Source organism: Lynx canadensis, chromosome E1 (genome assembly GCF_007474595.2).
Source record: "Lynx canadensis isolate LIC74 chromosome E1, mLynCan4.pri.v2, whole genome shotgun sequence".
NCBI lineage: Eukaryota > Metazoa > Chordata > Mammalia > Carnivora > Felidae > Lynx > Lynx canadensis.
Window position 1 is genome coordinate 54,298,415 of NC_044316.2, and position 16,980 is coordinate 54,315,394.

The 16,980-nt window shown below is 59.8% G+C and overlaps 1 protein-coding gene across 3 annotated transcripts; it reads right to left on the bottom strand.

The window, feature by feature from the left end:
• Window positions 1-3,602: 3,602 nt before the first annotated feature.
• On the bottom strand, window positions 3,603-15,476 carry FDXR (ferredoxin reductase). Of its 3 annotated transcripts, XM_030295462.1 has the most exons (13): window positions 15,303-15,468; window positions 14,601-14,719; window positions 14,438-14,509; window positions 8,106-8,201; window positions 7,774-7,896; window positions 7,481-7,594; window positions 7,025-7,126; window positions 6,110-6,217; window positions 5,776-5,860; window positions 5,445-5,644; window positions 5,191-5,362; window positions 4,172-4,342; window positions 3,809-4,034 (listed from the first exon to the last, which is right to left on the bottom strand). In XM_030295462.1, the coding sequence occupies exons 1-13, from the start codon at window positions 15,379-15,381 to the stop codon at window positions 3,904-3,906; spliced, it is 1,572 nt and encodes a 523-aa protein (XP_030151322.1). In that variant the 5' UTR covers window positions 15,382-15,468; the 3' UTR covers window positions 3,809-3,903. The 3 variants fall into 3 exon arrangements, with proteins under 3 accessions (XP_030151321.1, XP_030151320.1, XP_030151322.1); XM_030295461.2 differs by lacking the exon at window positions 14,601-14,719 and having other exon boundaries at window positions 3,603-4,034; window positions 14,438-14,535; window positions 15,303-15,476; XM_030295460.1 differs by lacking the exon at window positions 14,601-14,719 and having other exon boundaries at window positions 3,603-4,034; window positions 4,159-4,342; window positions 14,438-14,535.
• Window positions 15,477-16,980: the final 1,504 nt, after the last annotated feature.

Sequence of the window (16,980 nt, forward strand, 5' to 3'; positions counted from 1 at the left end):
ACCTGCCCTAGTCCCTCTGGGCTCGGGACACAGCAGGTGACAAGACACAGGGTCTGGGTGGGGCTGTAGGCCACCTGCCCTTCCTACCCCTACCCCTCAGAGGCTGGGAAGCTCCCTACTATGCCACTGGCAGGTATTTGCCCACCAGATGATGCCCCTGCTACACACCTGACTTTGTCTTAGGAACCTCTGCCCCCTCCCTCAGCGTCTCGCATCTTTCGCTAACAGGCTGGTAAATTACTGAACGCCGGGACCACAAAAAGACCCAGGGGAGGGTGGCAGTGGTCAGTCCTCTGAAACACTCAGCATCACCTTGAGCTGCCTGAGAACCTCCGCGTGCTGAGGGCTCTTCTCGCCCTCCAACCCCCTCCCCCATTCCCAGGCAGGCTCCCGCACACGGATGTGCGCACAGGCACACTCACACACCAGACACTGGTGGTTCCCCCGCCGCCCCCCGCCGCCCAGGCCAGGAGCTTTGGCCCCAGGAAGAGGCCCCACCCACCAGCTGCGCTGCTTCGGGGGAGCAGGGGGATCCCGGCTGCTCCGCCCCGTTATATCCACAGCCCTTTGGTAAGCGGCCTCTCCTTTGCCGTCGGGTTTCCTTCCCTCCTGCACTTCCGCTGAGCTAAAAATCCGAACCCAGGCGTCAGGGGAAAAGACCGCCGCTGCATCTCGCTCCCACTGGCGCGGGCACCAAAGTCTCCCTCCAAGATTAACTACCCCGCCCCCTCCACCTCCCCGCCGATTCCGCCCTGGCCCCCCGGGGGGCGCCCCGCCCCCTCCCCTTGGCAGGAATCTCTTACACTCGGGCTGTGAAGTTCGGGGTATTTTTAGGCCGGCGATAAATAATTCATAGGGAACGTGGCATCAGGCTCCCCCCGCGGGAGGACGGGGCGCGAGCGGCGAGAGCCACCGTCACCCGCGGCTCAAGGACACTCGCGATGCGGCGGCGGCGGCAGCGGCGGCGACTCCGGGCTCCGGGACCCGTGCCACGCCTCCTGGCGGCCAAACTGGGCACCACGTCCGCGCCCCCCGCCGCGCTGCTACACCCCACCCCCACCCCGCAGGCGTCCCCGGCTCTCGGCCCCCACCCCCACTCACCGCAAGCCCCGCAGGCTGGCGGGGGGCGAACTCGCCTGGCTGACGGGGCTGTGGGCCGGGGTGCCAGGGCTTGGGGTGAACCCAGAAGTCTGGTCTCCAGCCTCCCGGACTCCCCTTCACGCTCCTATTCAAATTCTTAGTACGGAGTTTAGGAGCAGACTTGAAACGGACTGGCGCAGCCAGAAACTAGACGGGCTCCAAGATAGAGCGCACGAGCCTTCCTCGGTTTCCCTGTGGAGCCAGCGGAGGAGACCGAGCCAGGGTGTTACCACCATGGGAGGGCTGGGGCGCCCAGCCAGAAGTCCTGCCGGGACAGCAGGGCTAGGAAGCAGGGTGGATCAGTGGTGTGAGCGTCAAGAACCCGGCTGGGAGCCCCGCGTCTTCGCTCACCGAGCAGGACCTCTGGAAGGGTCCTGGGACGCACACCCTTGGGGATTTCCTGGCTGCTTGATGCCTTGCCTTCACAAGGCCTCCCAGGCCTGGGCACGAAACGCCTTCTGCAGCAGGAGGCTCCGGGTTTCCCTTCCCCGCCGTCGGGGATCCTTGTCGAAGCCCCGGGAGACCTGAGCAAACCCGCTGGTGCGACAGCCAGGGCCCAGCGCTGCGGGGCTCACGGTTCTCCCATGGTCCTCTTCGCCCAGCCTTCCTTTTGCGCCCTCGGAGCCCGGGTCCACCGGGCGTTGGGTCAGCATTTGGGAAGATCCCACCACCCCGTGAACCCCACGCTGATTCCCTGAGGTCAGAGGAGGGAGCGCTATGCCGGGCGGGGGAGAGGAGGAGGAGAGCTGGGGGGATAAGGACCCGGGGGACTCGCAGCGTGCGAAGGGGCGGGGGAGTGTCAAGGGAGATGCGCGCAGAAGGCGCTCAGCAGACCTCCGGGAGGCAGGGGCCCAGCTCCCGGAACCACCCACAGCCCCCTTTCGTCCTCTCTGCCCAGGCCCTCTCCAGCCCCCTCCGCCCGGTCGCGGCCCCAGCCCCCTGCCGGGCTCCCCGGCCCAGCGGGCTTCCAGCAGCAACAGTTGCGGGGGCCGGCAGCCCGGACTCCCGCGTCCCCGCACCGCCCCCTCCCCCGCGGCGCCGCGACGCCCAGCGAAGGAGGAGCTGGAGGGCTCCGCGACCGGGGAGACGAACGTCTTGGGCGCCTCACCCGCGTCCTTCCCTCGCGTCCGCCTCGCGCCTGTCACCTCGGCCTCCCTCTCTCGCCTCCTCTCCATCCGCCCCGGGGCCGAACCCCAGGCCCGGTCCCCGAGGGTCCCGGTGCCCCGGGCCGCCCCCTCCTCGGGCTCCCCGCGCGGGCCAGACTGTCCCCGGGACTCCCGCGTCTGTCTCCGCCGTCCTTGCCCGCGCGGCGCCCGAGCCCAGCCCCAAGTTGGCGGCGAAGTTGGCGTCCCCGGTTCGCCACCCGCCACTCACCGGGGGGAAGGGGCGCTGCGCCCGCGCCGAGAGCCCGCGCCGGCCGCCTCCCGCGCGCTGCATGTCCCGGCGCCTCGGCCCCGCGCGCTGGCGCGCTCCGTCCTAGCTCGGCGGGCACCTGAGCCCGGGCAACGCGGGGCCCGCGTCCGCGGCGCGGCCTGGCGGGCTGGGCAGGGCCGGCCCCCGCCCCGCGCCCGGCGCCCCGCGCCCTCCCGGGGTCCGCTGGGCGCCTGGCTCCGTCCCGGGCTGGGCGGCACGCCGCGCCTCTGGCTCCCAGGGCTCGCCAGCCGGCTGTGGCTGAGCGCTCGCCGCCGCCCGCGCGGGCCCGCCCCGCCGGGGCCCGCCGCCTCCGCCCCGCCCCGGCCCGCCCCGCCGCCCGCTCCCCGCTGCTCCAGGCCCCTCCTTGCCCGCCCGCGCGCGGGACGCCTGGGTCCCTTCTCCCCTCTCCGGAACCGCGTCCCCAGACCCGACACTTGGGGCCAAGTGCGGCCTCGGAGAAACCAACAGCCCGCCTGGAGCCCTGGGTTCGAGCCCGCAGCTCACTAGCTGTGTGACCTTGGGCCAGTTCGTTGGAGGATCCCTCGCTCTCTAAAGTGAGACCAGCCTCTTGGGGACTGGCACAAAAGACGGTTAACACGCCTCATAAACTGCAAAGTACTACAGAGACCGAGGTGCTGTTTTTAAAAGGCTTGTCCCTGTGGCTGGACACCAAGACAGGTTGGACCCTCTGGGCCACAAGGCGGGCCTGAGGCAAGCTGCTGCCTGACTCCTCGCTCCCACTTTTTCTCTTCTTGTTTTGGTTCTACGGGGGGCTAACCAGAAAGGAAACTGGCCCGAGGGACCCGCGGAGCAGGCACGATGGGGTCCCAGGGTGCCTGAGGTGCGAGCAGAAGGCAGGCAGGCCGCAGCAGCAGAGCCAAGCCGCGAGAGGGACAGTGGGTTCCAGGCCTGACTGCCAAACACCCTGCGGCCCCCAAGAGTCCCCAGAGCAGGGAGCTGGCTCTGCAGCGCCACCTGGTGACAGGCGGGGAGCCGTGGCTGGAAGGTGACCCCGGGGCCCCAAAAGAAGTTGCACACCAACCACTGGCCCTCCGTCACAGCTGTTTTATTTCCAGTACATTCCTGACCTGGTGACCCTCCACAGTCCGGCGGGAAAGAGGTGGGAGGGAGGAAAGTCAGCCTGCACTTCCACCCACCCCTAAAGTTATCTCTGGCGAGGGTGACCTTTCGCCAGGGGAAAGCGCGCAGAGGGCCCTGGAAAAGAGGCGGCCAAGGCCCCGTGCCAGGGCAGGCAGGCGACACAGCTGTGGCGCAGAGTCCCTCTGGCTGACCCAGGCCCCTCTCCCCTGCACAGCATGCCTTCCGTCCCTGCCAGGCTGGGATCTAGGCTCAGCGCCCCAGCAGCCCCAGCATCTCCTGAGGATCCAGCAGCTTCTCCCGGGGCTTCCCAGCACCCTTGCCCCGGGACACTTCCTCGGCATCCAGCTTCTCCCAGTCCGAGAAAGAGACAGGCCGGACCCCTGAGGCACAGGGAAGAGAAGTCACTGCCTCCACCTCCTCCTCCAGCCCCACCTCCAGCCCAGAGCACCCTTCCCAAGCAGCGGAAAGGCCCAGGGCTGCCCACCACACCTCCCAAGAGCTCACATGGGGCCCAGACCTCGGCTGCTGAGCAGGGCCTCGATGGCTGCATAGCCAGGCCTGGGACCCGGTGGCAGCAGCCCAGTCTTCAGGTCCTGCAACAGCATCTGGCCGGTGAGGAAGCTGTCGGTCATGGTGGTGGCGATGACGCCTGTGGGCCCCCGCTTCACCCAGCCGCTGCAGTAGAGGCCTGGCAGGGGATAACAAAGGGTCAGGAAAGGAGAGGTAGCTGGATACTTCTGGCAAGTCTAAGCCCCCAGGGAACACACCTGTGCATACACACGCGTGCACACCCCAAGCATACCCGCGCTGGCCCGCGGCCTTGGACTCTTCTCAACCTGTTCATATCACACCACCCCTTCCATCTCAATCTGCCTGTCGGCCAGGAGCTCCCTGAGGGTAGGAGATGGGTCTTGGCCCGCCTCCAGTCTTAGCAGGCCCTTCTAAATATTAGCAGAATGGGGTGCCTGGGTGGCTCAGTCGGTTGAGCGTCTGACTTCGGCTCAGGTCATGATCTCGCAGTTCGTGGGTTCAAGCCCCACGTTGGGCTCTGTGCTGACAGCTCGGAGCCTGGAGCCTGCTTCGGATTCTGTGTCTCCCTCTCTCTCTGCCCCTCCCCCGCTTATGCTCTCTCTCCATCAAAAATAAATAAATGTAAAAAAAATTAAAAAAAAAATACTAGCAGAATGAATGAATGGGTATTTAATCAGACTGGAGGCCTCTTTAGGACAGGGGCTGTGGTTTCCTCTCTAGTCCCAGCACCGAGCACAGGGGCCTAGCCCAAAGCACACCTCAGTCAAGTGACCGACTAGATCACCAGGCATATGTGGGCATGTCGGCTAGACTGAGAACCTCCCTCCTAGCTAGAGCCAGGAGGAGGGTGGCTGGGTCCCAGGACAGCGTCCCGGAACAGCGTCCTGGCTCAGAGCGGTTTCTTAGTGCACGTCACTGGCCGAATGAATGAATGAACGGCCCAGGTGACGCCAGCCTCTCCATCCCCCACCATGATTTCGTGCCCAGATTTCGGCATCCTCTCACCTGGCACATCTACAACCCGGCCTTCCATGTTCGGGATGACCCCAAGCTTGGGGTCAAAGGGCACACTGGGGTCGATGGGACGGCTCTTATACCCAACGCTGCTCAGTACCAGCCCACAAGGGAGGTCTTCCGTGTCTCCAGTGGGCACTGCCCGGGCAGCCTCACCGACACCCTGTTGAGGAGAGCGTGGGCAACACCGGGCTGGGGTGGGGAGACTTGAGAAGGCGGGTATCTTTGAGTAACATGAGACTTGCCTCCAGCCTGGTGACTGCCAGGCGAATGCCTGCTGCCCGTCGCCCGTCTGGTGATGGCAGCACCTGCTGGGGGCTTCGGAAAAAGCGGAGGCCCCAGGCGCGGGAGGCCGGTGCCTGGCGGGCAGCGTCCTCTGTCCCTGGCTTCTCCGTGGCTGTTCGAAGCAGCAGTTCTGTGAGCCTCTTCCTCGGGCGGGGGACCTCTGTCAGCAATGAGAACATCTCAGGCCTGTCCCTGGGTTACAGCCCTTGCCCCCAGTGCTCTCCCCCGAGCCCTGTCTGACCTAGACCATCCCCTCCCTAGAGAGCTGGGGGCCAGGTCAGGGCCCCTCACCCTTGATTCTGTCCTGAAGGCCCAAGAAATCCGCAGGATCCAAAATGGGCCGGGTTCCTGGTAACTGAATCATCTCCCGAAGCTCCTTGGGGATGGGAGGTAGGGGAGGAGTTCAGGCCCAGAGCACTGTCCACTCTGGAGCCCACCCCAGAGACCAGACCACAGGGGAGTCACCCCACCCGCCACCACAGAAGGCACTAGGCCCCAGGGCCCTGCCAGGCTCCCCCTCTTCCACCGTAGGCAGGAGCCATTCTCGGGGGCTCAGTCCTGCCACACCTCCCAAGGGCAGACCATCTATTTGGGACCGTGACCCCTCTCCCTCTGGCCCCAGCACCTTAATGGTGAAGGCCACTTGCAGGGGTCCGCGTCGGCCCACTATCCACACCGTCTTCACCCGACTCTGCCTCAGTACCCCCAGGGCAGCCTCTGTGATGTCCGTTTTCTGGCACAAAAGGAGGGCTTAAAGTCATCCGGCACTGACCAGGCAAGGGGCCTTTTCATTTGGCTGTTTCCCTACCCTCAGTGGGGAGAAGCTCTGCAGCCTGAAACGGCACCACTGCCCCACCTGGTGGCCAGATGGAGCACTGCCTCCAATTCTGCAAACGGCTCCAACTAGTAGCCAGCCAGGCTCCTTCCTGCTCTTTCCTTCAACAAGTGTCCACTCAGTGTTTTGCTTGGGCCAGGCACTAGGCAAGGGGCATGGGGGTGGGGTGTCAGTGGTAAGCAAAAGGGACACGGTGCTGGCCCTCACAGAGCTTCTGATTTGGTAAGAGAGAGTGACACTTACCAAATGTTCACTAATAAGTATAAAATTGTCATGGTGATAACGTGCCTTGAAACAGAAGTAGACAAGTCTATGAGAGGGTATTATAGGGAAATAGACCTATTAAGGCAGTACTGGAGGGCTTCCTGGAGGAAGGGACAGCTGAGCCAAGAACTAAAAGATGAACACAGGTTAACTGGCAGGGGGAGTGATGTACACACTGAATAGGTGTTTGTTTGTTTGTTTGTTTGTTTTTTAAGGCCCACGTAGCTAGAGTGCAGAAAGCGAAGCGGAAACGGTATGAGGCAAAGCTCATGGGCTGCCTTTCGGAAGGCTTCTGCCTGGCACCATAGGGAAACAGAGGCACTGAGCTCAGTTTGGAGGATGAGGCCTGAACCCTGCAGGCAGTGGCACCCTCTCCTCAGTGTGCCCCCAGCCTTCCCACCCCCCCCCACCCCGCCTCCAGCCCCTGACCTACCCACTCACCTCCAGGTGCTCAGGTGGGGTCAGCAGGATCCGGGCCACATCCAGAGCCACATTCCCTTGCCCCAGAATCACGGCTGTGTCACAGCTCAGGTCTGGTGCCAGCTAGTAGGGAGAGGTCCGGGTAGGGCTCCCCTAGCTTTGGCCCCGGTCAGTCTCATCTCAGCTCATGCCCAATCCCCAGTCGAGCCCCCAGGCTTCCCTACACTCAGAAAGCCCAACCCACCTGAGCCTCAGAGGAAGCCCCTCCTCTCCTACCCAGCCCCGCCTTCTCCCAGAGGCCTTCCCTGGCTGACCTCCCCCCTCAGGCAGCCTGATGCTTCACATCTCATCTCAATGGGGACCTCCCAGTTTTGGACTGCGGCTCCCTCGCCCCCCAGCTGCGGCATCCAAGAGCTGCCCCTGGCCCTGGCTGAGGGGTGGGGAGGAAGAAGTAGCAGGAGTGCTCCCCAAACTCACCTCCCGGTTCTCAGGAAGCCCGTTGTACCAGCCCACAAAGGCCCGGGCCGAGAACACCCCAGGCAGCTCCTCACCGGGAATTTCCAGGGCCCGATGGTCCTCTGCCCCATAGCTCTGAGGAAAGACCCAGAGTGCTTGGCACCAGCTAAGGGGCCAGGCAGACCCTGGTAGCCCTCCTCCCAGCTCCCCTGCCCAGTGGCTTGGGCCTCACCCCTACCACCTTCCATCCCTCGGCCAGCGGCCGCTCTGCCCCAATCCCCTGCCCACCCTGCCCCCCACCCGTGGGCACTCACCAGCACCACAGCGTGGTAGGCCGCCCGGAGCTCCGGCACAGCCACGTCCCTGCCCACCACCACATTGCCACGGAAGGCACATCGGGCCGAGCGAGCCGTCTGGGTAAAGGTGTTGATGACATTCTGCAACAGGCCCCAGAGGGGAAGGGATTAGGGGCCGGGCACTTCAGGAACCATGCCTGAGCCACCCTCGCCTCACAATGTCCCCAGGCGGGAACCCGTGTGACATCCACACAGAGCACCCGGGGTCATTCCATGCAGCCAGGGAGCCCCCTTTCCCTCCTCAGCTTAACCCGTCTCCAAACCCCCTCCTCGGGCCCAGAGAGACCCACCTTCACCTCGGGGTGGTCGGGCGCCACGCCAAAGCGCACCAGGCCGAAGGGCACAAGCTGCTTCTCGTAGATGTCCACGTGGGCCTGGGGGTGGTGCTGGGGAGAGGTCGACAGTCGGTGGGGCTGAGGGAGAGGCTGGGCCCTAGGGCTCCTCCCATCCCCGATGGGGCAGGAGAGCCCAGCTCAGCGGGGGGCGGACACAAGGAGAAAGAGGGGCCCCCAACTCCCCAGCAGCCTGGAGACCCAGACAAGAGGACTGGGGCAGCATGGTGGCACGGGCAGCCGAGGTCAGCCCTCGGGACTGCCAGCCCATCGTGAGGGGAGGAAGGAGGCAGCTCTCCCGCTACTGGAGTTGCGGCCGGGGAGCTTCTTCACCCACTTGGCTCAGGCATGACACGCAGCCCTGCCTTTGAACCCTCCCATACTTCTAGAAATGCTCAGCCAGTCTGATGAGCTGAGAACTACACTTTGAACTTGAGAGCCGCCTTAGCTCTAGCCTCCACAATCATCCTGTTGGAAAAGGGGTCCCCAAGACATGGGAGGGAGGGACGTGGAAGGGAGAAGGAGATCGAAGCGGCTCACTCTCGGTCTTAGAAAAAACGAGCTCACTTATACGGTGGTCCCACGTGGCCTGCCCTCTGGAGCACCTACAGGGGCCACGGGGGAAGCAAAGGGTTGCGGTTGGGCAGACAAGTCGGGTCTGGCTCTGCCACCGACCAGTCACACGGCCCTGGCCAGTCCCGAGATCTGCCTGGGTGTCAGATTCTTCCTCTGCAAACTGGGACAGATAACAGCCCCCTCTCGGGGGTGTTGGGAAGCATCCAGGCCGGGACCGTGAGAGATGCTGGGCCACAGCGGGTTTGGAGTCAAGAGGTTGGGGCTCCCACGGATGACACTGCCCTGCCTTGGGGCACCCCCATCCGAGGCTCTTGCTGTGATGCTCCCGATTCAATGGGGCTCAAACCAACTGAGCTCCTGCCCGCCAGTCGCCCTCACCCCTACAAAGGCTCACACTCACCTCCTCACCTTTGTCCAAATCCCCTCTTGCCCTCCACTCCACTGCCTGCGCCCAAGTCCAGGCTCCCCACCACCCACCTGTCTGAACGTGCCTGGGGAGTTATTTCTGGAGAACTGTAAGGCCCCGGGAAAGTGAATGGTGTAATTGCTGAAACGTCAGCGATGTTCGGGTCTCAAGGCTGTCGAGTGCGATAGCACTATGAGAACAGAGCCCCGTGATCGCCCAGGAGCCAGTTAGGGAACAGACCCACTGTAATTGCTTAACAGTCCTTGAAACCTCACGGCTTCCCTGCATGCTTTCACGTAAACACCAGATGTGTGTTTGGTCTATGTCTGGAGGCTCCTCGTGTCTTCCTCCCACGCTTTAACATTCTTGCGTGTTTCTACCTGGCGAACATGAAATAGAGACCACGTGCCGTTTGCTGCTGCTGCTGCTGCTGCTGTTTCGCCGGCAGAGGTCAGCCCAGCACGTCCGCTCGGTCTAAGTGTCTGAGGACTTTGTCTTCAGTGCGTGGCTACACGTGCCTCCTACTGTCCCCATCCAGGCCAGCCACAGGCAGTGCCCGAACCACCTCCCTCACGCCCCACTGATGCTGTCTCCACTCCGCAGGGACCAACCCCAGCCCCTCCGCGGTCTGGCTCTGTCCCACAGCGAAGTTTCTTAACTTCTCCTACAACAGAACAGCTCTTCTGGGTGATGCTTGTGATCAAACGAGCGAGGCCTGAAGCCCTTAGCCCCGCAGTTGACCCACTGTGAGCGTTCAACCAAAAAGGCACCCTTTGAGGAGCACCTGGGTGGCTCAGCCAGTTAAATGTCCGACTTCGGCTCAGGTCAGGATCTCACAGTTCTGTGGGTTCAAGCCCCGCGTCGGGCTCTGTGCTGACAGCTCAAGAGCCTGGAGGCTGCTTTGATTCTGTGTCTCCTTCTCGCTCTCTGCCCCTCCTCCACTTATGCTCTCCCCCTCTCTCTCAAAAATAAATGAATAAACATAAAGAAAAAAAAAGCTGCCTTTTACCGTTACTGCTGCACGCAATCGCCTTGCCCACAAACCTGCCCTGCCTGCCCACCGCCAAGGGACAGAGTGCAAACTGCTCAGCCTGGCAGTCCGTATCATACACAACCTGGCTTTTCATCTTTCATCCTTCTTTCCTGCTATGGAGCCTTCCCTCCTGGTCACACCACCCCATGCAAGTCCAAGGCCAGCTCCCCAGTGCTAGACCTGCTGGTGTGTTTACTGAGATCTCTCATGGCCGACCTTGTCTTCAGAGAACTCTCTCTTCTCTGACTCAGCTCCCCCCGCCCCCTCTGCCTGTTCTTTCTCAGGCTTCTTCTCTTCTGCCCCTGCCCCCAATGAAAACCTTCTCTGAGGTTCTTCCAGTGTGGGACCCCTCCCCTCTCCCAGACACACATTCCCTGGGGAAGCTGCAGCCACTCCCTCCTGTGACCTCAGATTCCCATGGACCTGCTGATGTTCCACTCTCTCCCCTGCCCGGACTGTCCCCTCCAAACCTGACCCCCTGGATGGCACTGCAGACACCTCAAACCCATCCAGATGGAAGTCAACTCCCCATTCCCCCCAAACTCTCCCCCTCTGCTCCTCTGTTCCCTCCCATCCCATCCACCCAGAGCCCAAGCTAGAACCTGGGGCTCCTCCCCGGCTCCCCTCAACCCTGCCCAGTCGGTCAGTCATCCTCCCCTCCTGTGCCCCGCTGCCACGTCCGCAGCTCTCCATTGCTCTCCTGGCCACCTAGTCCTGCCTCCCCGCTCCACTGTCTACCCTACAGGCAGAGAGAGTTTCCTGTCCAAAATGGGCTGCTTGCCTAAAACTTTTCAGTGAAGTCAACCTACTTAGAGCAGTGGGCTTCTGAATCCCCGGGGGGGGGGGGGGGGGGGGGGAGTCTGTTTAAAATTGTTGATTCCTGGGGCACCTGGGTGGCTCAGTTGGTTAAGCAACTGACTTCTGCTCAGGATGTGGTCTCACAGCTCATGGGTTCGAGCCCCACATCAGGCTCTGTGCTGACAGCTCAGAGCCTGGAGCCTGCTTCGAGTTCTGTGTCTCCCTCTCTTTCTCTGCAACTTCCCCCACTTTTGCTGTCTCTCTCTCTCTCTCTCTCTCAAAAATAGATAAACGTAAAAAAGTTTTTTTTTAATTAAATTGTTGATTCCTAGGCCCCAGCCCCAGTTTGATCAGGTGTGAGGTAGGCCCAGAAATGTGCATGGAAATACCTATCCCGTGGGACTGATGGAAGGAGGGGGAGGTGAGTGGACAGCACCATGAAAAACTGCCTGCCTGCAGGCCCGGCCGGAGCCTTCCGAGGCGCCCTGGCTCTGGGCTCATCAGCTCTCCACGCTTAACACACAAGCCTGTCTTCCCAAACTCACCTGTCCCCAAAGGGACACTCTCTCCTCCCTCCGGGACTTGCCCATGGGGTTCTCTGCGCCTGGGCCTCTCTTGCCTGCCACCTACCCCTCGCCTGCCTGGCAGCTCTTTCTGTCCTTCAGACAGCACTTTGGACACCTCCTCCTCCGGGCTGAGTTGGGTGCAGCTCTTTGTACACCACGCCCTCCACCCCCAGTTTCTTACACTATCAGAGGCTTAGAAACTGTAAACTCTCTTCCTCTCCACTCCACAACCCCCCTACATTAGACTGGTATGTCCTTGAGCGTAGGGCTCATGTCTGTCCTGCTCACATCTATGTTCCTACTGTTGAGTCTGTGCCTGGAACGTGTCAGTGTCCAATAAAGGACTATTGAGTGAACAGCCTAGCGTGGTACCTAAGAGCAGCTCTGACCCATAAATACGCAGAATAAGCTCATGGTTGCCAGAGAGGAGAGGGTGGAGGGATGGGTAAAATGGGTGAAGGGGAGTGGGAGGCATAAGTTTCCAGTTATCTAATGAATAAGTCACAGGGATGAAACGTACAGCACAGGCAACACAGTCAACGGTGCTGTGAAAGCCGGGCACGGTAGCTACCCTAGGGGGAAACATAATAGCGTAACATACACACTGGGTGGGGGAGAATCACTATGTTGAATGCCTGAAACTAATGCAGCATTGTGTATCAACTATACTTCCATTAAAATGCACTTGGGGGGTGGGGGGGGTGTGTAGTTGGCTCACCTACCAGTCAGGAAATCTGACTCTTGAATTCCACTCAGGTCATGATCTCACAGCTTGGCAGTTCAAGCCCCGCATCGGGCTCCATGCTGACAGTGCAGAGCCTGCTTGGGATTCTGTCTCCCTCTCTCTCTGCCCCTCCCTCACTTGTTCTCTGTCTCTCTCTCAAAAATAAATAAAAATGAACTTAAAAAAAATAAAAAATTGGGGCACCTGGGTGGCTCAGTCGGTTAAGCGTCAGACTTCGGCTCAGGTCATCATCTCGCAGTTTGTGAGTTCAAGCCCCCGCATCGGGCTCTGTGCTGATGGCTCAGAGCCTGGAGCCTGCTTCAGATTCTGTGCCTTTCCATCTCTCAGCCCCTCCCATGCTCATGCTCTGTGTCTCTCTGTCTCTCAATAATAAATAAACGTTAAAAAAAAATTTTTTTTAATAAAAAATAAAAATAAATACATGTTTTTAATTTAAAAAAAAAAAAAAAAATGAGCAGCCCTGCCATCTGCCTGCCTGCATTGAGAGCCTAGCACCTTCCCCGTCCGGGGGGACTCTGGGCAGTGTCACTCAGCCTCAGTGTCCTGACCTGCAAAGTGAGAGTCAGGACACCTGCTTCAGAGGTTGTCATGGGGAGATGAGATGCTGTACGGTACCTGGCTTGGCTAAGTGCCACTGCCCCTGACATGTTGCACTGTGTTCCTGTCTGGGGAGCACACCCAGTAGCTTGGAACACCCAGTGGGCAAGGACTGGCTTGTAACTGGCTCTGTGTCCATCCCCCAGCACCTCTTACAAGGAAAGCGTGTGCAAGCGTGCAGGTCAGAGCCCCTGCTCACACTGGGGGCACTGAGAAGCCCGCCTGGAAGGCCCAATTTTGTTCCCCAGATTTCAGGCTCAGCTAGCAAGTGCCCCTTACGCAAAACCCTCCCGGATCTCCCCTGACCCTGTGGGATCCCCGGTCTCCATCCCAGGGTCCAGGGCTGTTCTACCACAGGGCGGTTTGCCCATGCATGACCCCTCCGCACGCAGCAGGTCCTCCCCAAAGCCCATGGCCTCCTTCAATGAAGCTGAAATGCACCTTCTCCAGGAAACACTTTCTGACTGACTGCACCTCACTTAGCTCATGCTGTTCACATCACAGTAACTAGCTCTTTCCCCTGTGTTGCTTGGTCACTTTTCAGCAGGGTGTCCAACTCACGCTGGTCCCCCCCAAGACCGCCCCCCATTTAAAAATTTTTTTAATGTTTATTTTTGAGAGAGGGACAGAGTGTGAGTGGGGGAGGGGCAGAAAGAGAGAGGGAGACACAGAATCCGAAGCAGGCTCCAGGCTCTGAGCTGTCAGCACAGAGCCCGATGCGGGGCTCGAACCCACAAACCATGAGATCATGACCTGAGCCAAAGTTGGACACTTAACCAACTGAGCTGCTCAGGTGCCCCAATCCCCCAGGTCTTAATATTGAAAACTCCATGTCCTAGGCAAACTAGGAAGATTGGTTACCCTACCTTTTAAGTTTCTGCATGTATATGTGTATAATTAATATATTCATGCTTCCTCCTGTCTCTCCATAGACACCCCAAGTCCCTCCAAAGTGAGGCCACTGTCTCATGTCTTAGCCTAGGTCTCCATCCCTCCCCCCTCCCACCAATATCTGTCCAAGCCTCAAGGGTAACCAGCAGCCTTGGGCCCTGCCCACCAAGGCCAACACTGTAAGCCTTGAGACTCTGGCCTTGGGGTGGGTGGAATGGGGGGGGGGGTGGAGGGCAGCCTGAAAGAAAAACATAGCATGGGGAGGGCTGGAGCATGACGAAGCACCTATCAGAAAACTCTGAGAAGAGGGGGTAGCTTGAAGACATAGGACGTTGAGGACAGATGAGAGAAAGAAAGAAGGGAAGATGAGGGGCAGGATACAGTTATCCTGTAGGTCTACACAATCCCTGACGGGTTTGGCCAGAGGCATCTCAGACCATCTGCCACTGACCGCTGTCTATGAGGCAAACACACTTCTCCCATAGCTGAGGACCTAGACTGGGGAGCCCCAGATGGAGGTGACAAAGCATATAGGAAGTGTCCAGTCTAGATGGACTGGGAGCCCCTTTCCCATCAGGGATCCAGGAGTGCTTTTAAAACTCGCAGGGGTGGTACTTGCCCTCAGGATTGGAGCAGCAGGTGAATCATGGGAGAGGGAACCAGGAAGACATGGCTTACCTTTAGCAGGTGTTGGGCGGTATAGAAACCAGCTGGGCCACTGCCCACCACACAGATCTGGGGGGGCTGCTCCTGGGTGGAGAACCGCTGCCGGAAGCCTTTGTGGGAGGGAATGGGAAATGGGTGGGAGGTCAGATCAACACCCCCTCCCCACTTCCCAAACCAACAACAGTGTCAGAAGATGCAGCTTCCCAAGCTTCACCCCCAATTGCACTCTCCTCCACTTTTTCCTCAAAACCTTGGCGTTTGCAGGATCTCTTACTTCATCTGAACCCTCAAAGTCTGTGTCTTCATCCAGAGCCCTACGTTTCACCCATGAATGTATTATGCCTACTCAACACTCCCCATCACCCCTGAAGCTGCCCGCACAGCACTTCATTTTTCTTGCAAGGTTCCCCACCCAGCCAGCTAGAATACCACATCCTTCCAGCCGGCTCCATATCCCAGTCTTGCTGGCGTGGACCCCCCCCCCCCCCGCCATGCCCAACTGTGCCTCTTCTACCCACTCTCTCTCCACAGAATACTATATTGTCCATATAGACGCCTGTCATTCCTATAGACCCCTGTTTTACTTCGGACTTCCCTCTCGGCCCACAGACCTTCATATAACCCTCATTCACCTCTTCTCACACCTGTGCACCTCATAGTCTCCCCTTCTCACTTCTGTGGACTAACATCTCACCGCACAGGCCCCCGCCTGCCCCCGTACACCACGCCAATCTCATCCGCATGAGATGACCTCTCCGGTCTCGCCCCTGGTCCCCTCACCCCTCTCCAGCCCTGCCCCAGCTCCGCCGACCCCCACACTTGGCGCTCGCAGGCCTCCCCGCGCAGCCATCCGGCCCTACAGGTGCCCTGCTCCTACTCGGGGTGCTCCCGGGGAGAGGCGGCCGGGTCCGACGCCACGCCGACCAGTGCCACCAGCGCCAGCAACGCGGAGCCATGGCTGGAAAGACCAACCAGCCAGCGGACCCGACCCCGGAGATGGCCCCGCACTCCGCGCTGGTGGTTCCTAGCTGCTTGCGGGCTTCGGCCCCGCCCCTCCTAGCCCCGCCCCCAAGTCCCGCCTCCCACGCTTTGGGAGAGCGCAGCGTGGAGGCCACACTCCCCCCGCCCGAAAGAATCCCGCCCCAAAGGAGAAGTCCGCCCTCGGATCCACCCTCTATCGCTGAGGGCCCGCCCCCAGGACGTTCGAACTGTCGTGACTTAATAAATTTCTCCCCAACCTTCACCCTCCCTCCAATCGTCTAGAGGCTAGGGTTGGAGGAGAGCGAATCTTTATCGCTGTTCCAATCCCGCCTGAAGGAGGGAGCCAATTAGGAAGGGGCTTACTTTACTTAGCCCCTCCCACTCAGAGACTCTCGTCGCTCTCTGATGACGCACGGGCCCTTCCCTTTTCAAAGCGAACCCTCCCTCCCTGCGTCTAGTTTCTTCCCAACCAATCACGAGTCGAGTTCCAAGGGCGCCTCCCTGTCCATTGCGTAATAACCACGGAGTCCGGAAGTCTGGGAAAAAAGGGCTTCTGCCGGAGCCTTCGGGGCTTTCTGGGCGTTCTACAGGCGTGTCCAGGTCGGGCTAGGGAGCATTTTAAACTTTGGAGATCCAATCCCGTCTCACCCCCCCCTCCCCTTTACGTAGGTAAAGAAACGGGAGAAGCGGCTTGCCCTCGGTTCTAAGGACAGGGCAGATCTCCCACCCTTGCCCAGCAGCACTGGAAGTAAGGGTGAGGCTGCTAAGGCACTGGCCTTGGGTGCAGAATTGAAGGGAGCGCCAAAAGCCCCAGTAATCAAGATCAGTAGTATTTTCATGCAACGTTTTGAAAGATCAAAATTAATGCCAAAAATCCACGGTGACCAAAATATGTATTTAAAAGACAGGATCCCTGGTCAAATCTGACCCAATAAACCTAATGCCAGCTTCAGCTTTCTTTTTCCCCAAGGTCCCTCTTTGTCAGACACTTCGTTGGAGAAGCCTTCCCTGATGCATCTTCTCCCAAGCTGGGTTAAGGTCCCTTGTTGCCCACCCCGCCCAAGACTCTACTTTAGCTCATCGTTACTTATTACACTGTCTTACTGTTTTTTAAATTGTCTTTTTTATTGAAGTATAACAAACAGAAAAGTGCATAAATCATAAGTGTACTGTTTGATGAAACCACAAGATGTAACCATATAAGCACCATCCAGTTCAAGAAATAGGACGTGTGCCTCTCCTTGTCACTTCCCCTCCTTCCTATTAAGAAGTGAATGACTGTTCTGCTTTTTAAAAAGTAATTGTATTTTGGGGCGCCTGGGTGGCGCAGTCGGTTAGGCGTCCGACTTCAGCCAGGTCACGATCTCGCGGTCCGTGAGTTCGAGCCCCGCGTCGGGCTCTGGGCTGATGGCTCAGAGCCTGGAGCCTGTTTCCGATTCTGTGTCTCCCTCTCTCTCTGCCCCTCCCCCGTTCATGCTCTGTCTCTCTCTGTCCCAAAAAATACATAAACGTTGAAAAAGTAATTGTATTTTGTGCCTGTCCCACTGGACCAGGAGGAGGCAAACTATGGCTTG

What these genes read in the sequence shown, in the direction of transcription:
- FDXR (XM_030295460.1), bottom strand. Translation starts at nt 15,381, where the DNA reads ATGGCTCCGCGTTGCTGGCGCTGGTGGCACTGGTCGGCGTGGCGTCGG. An exon ending in CCGCCCAACACCTGCTAAAG is followed by an intron (nt 8,202 to 14,437) that starts GTAAGCCATGTC and finishes ACCTCTCCCCAG; the next exon opens with CACCACCCCCAGGCCCACGT. An exon ending in GGCTTCCTGAGAACCGGGAG is followed by an intron (nt 7,127 to 7,480) that starts GTGAGTTTGGGG and finishes TCTCCCTACTAG; the next exon opens with CTGGCACCAGACCTGAGCTG.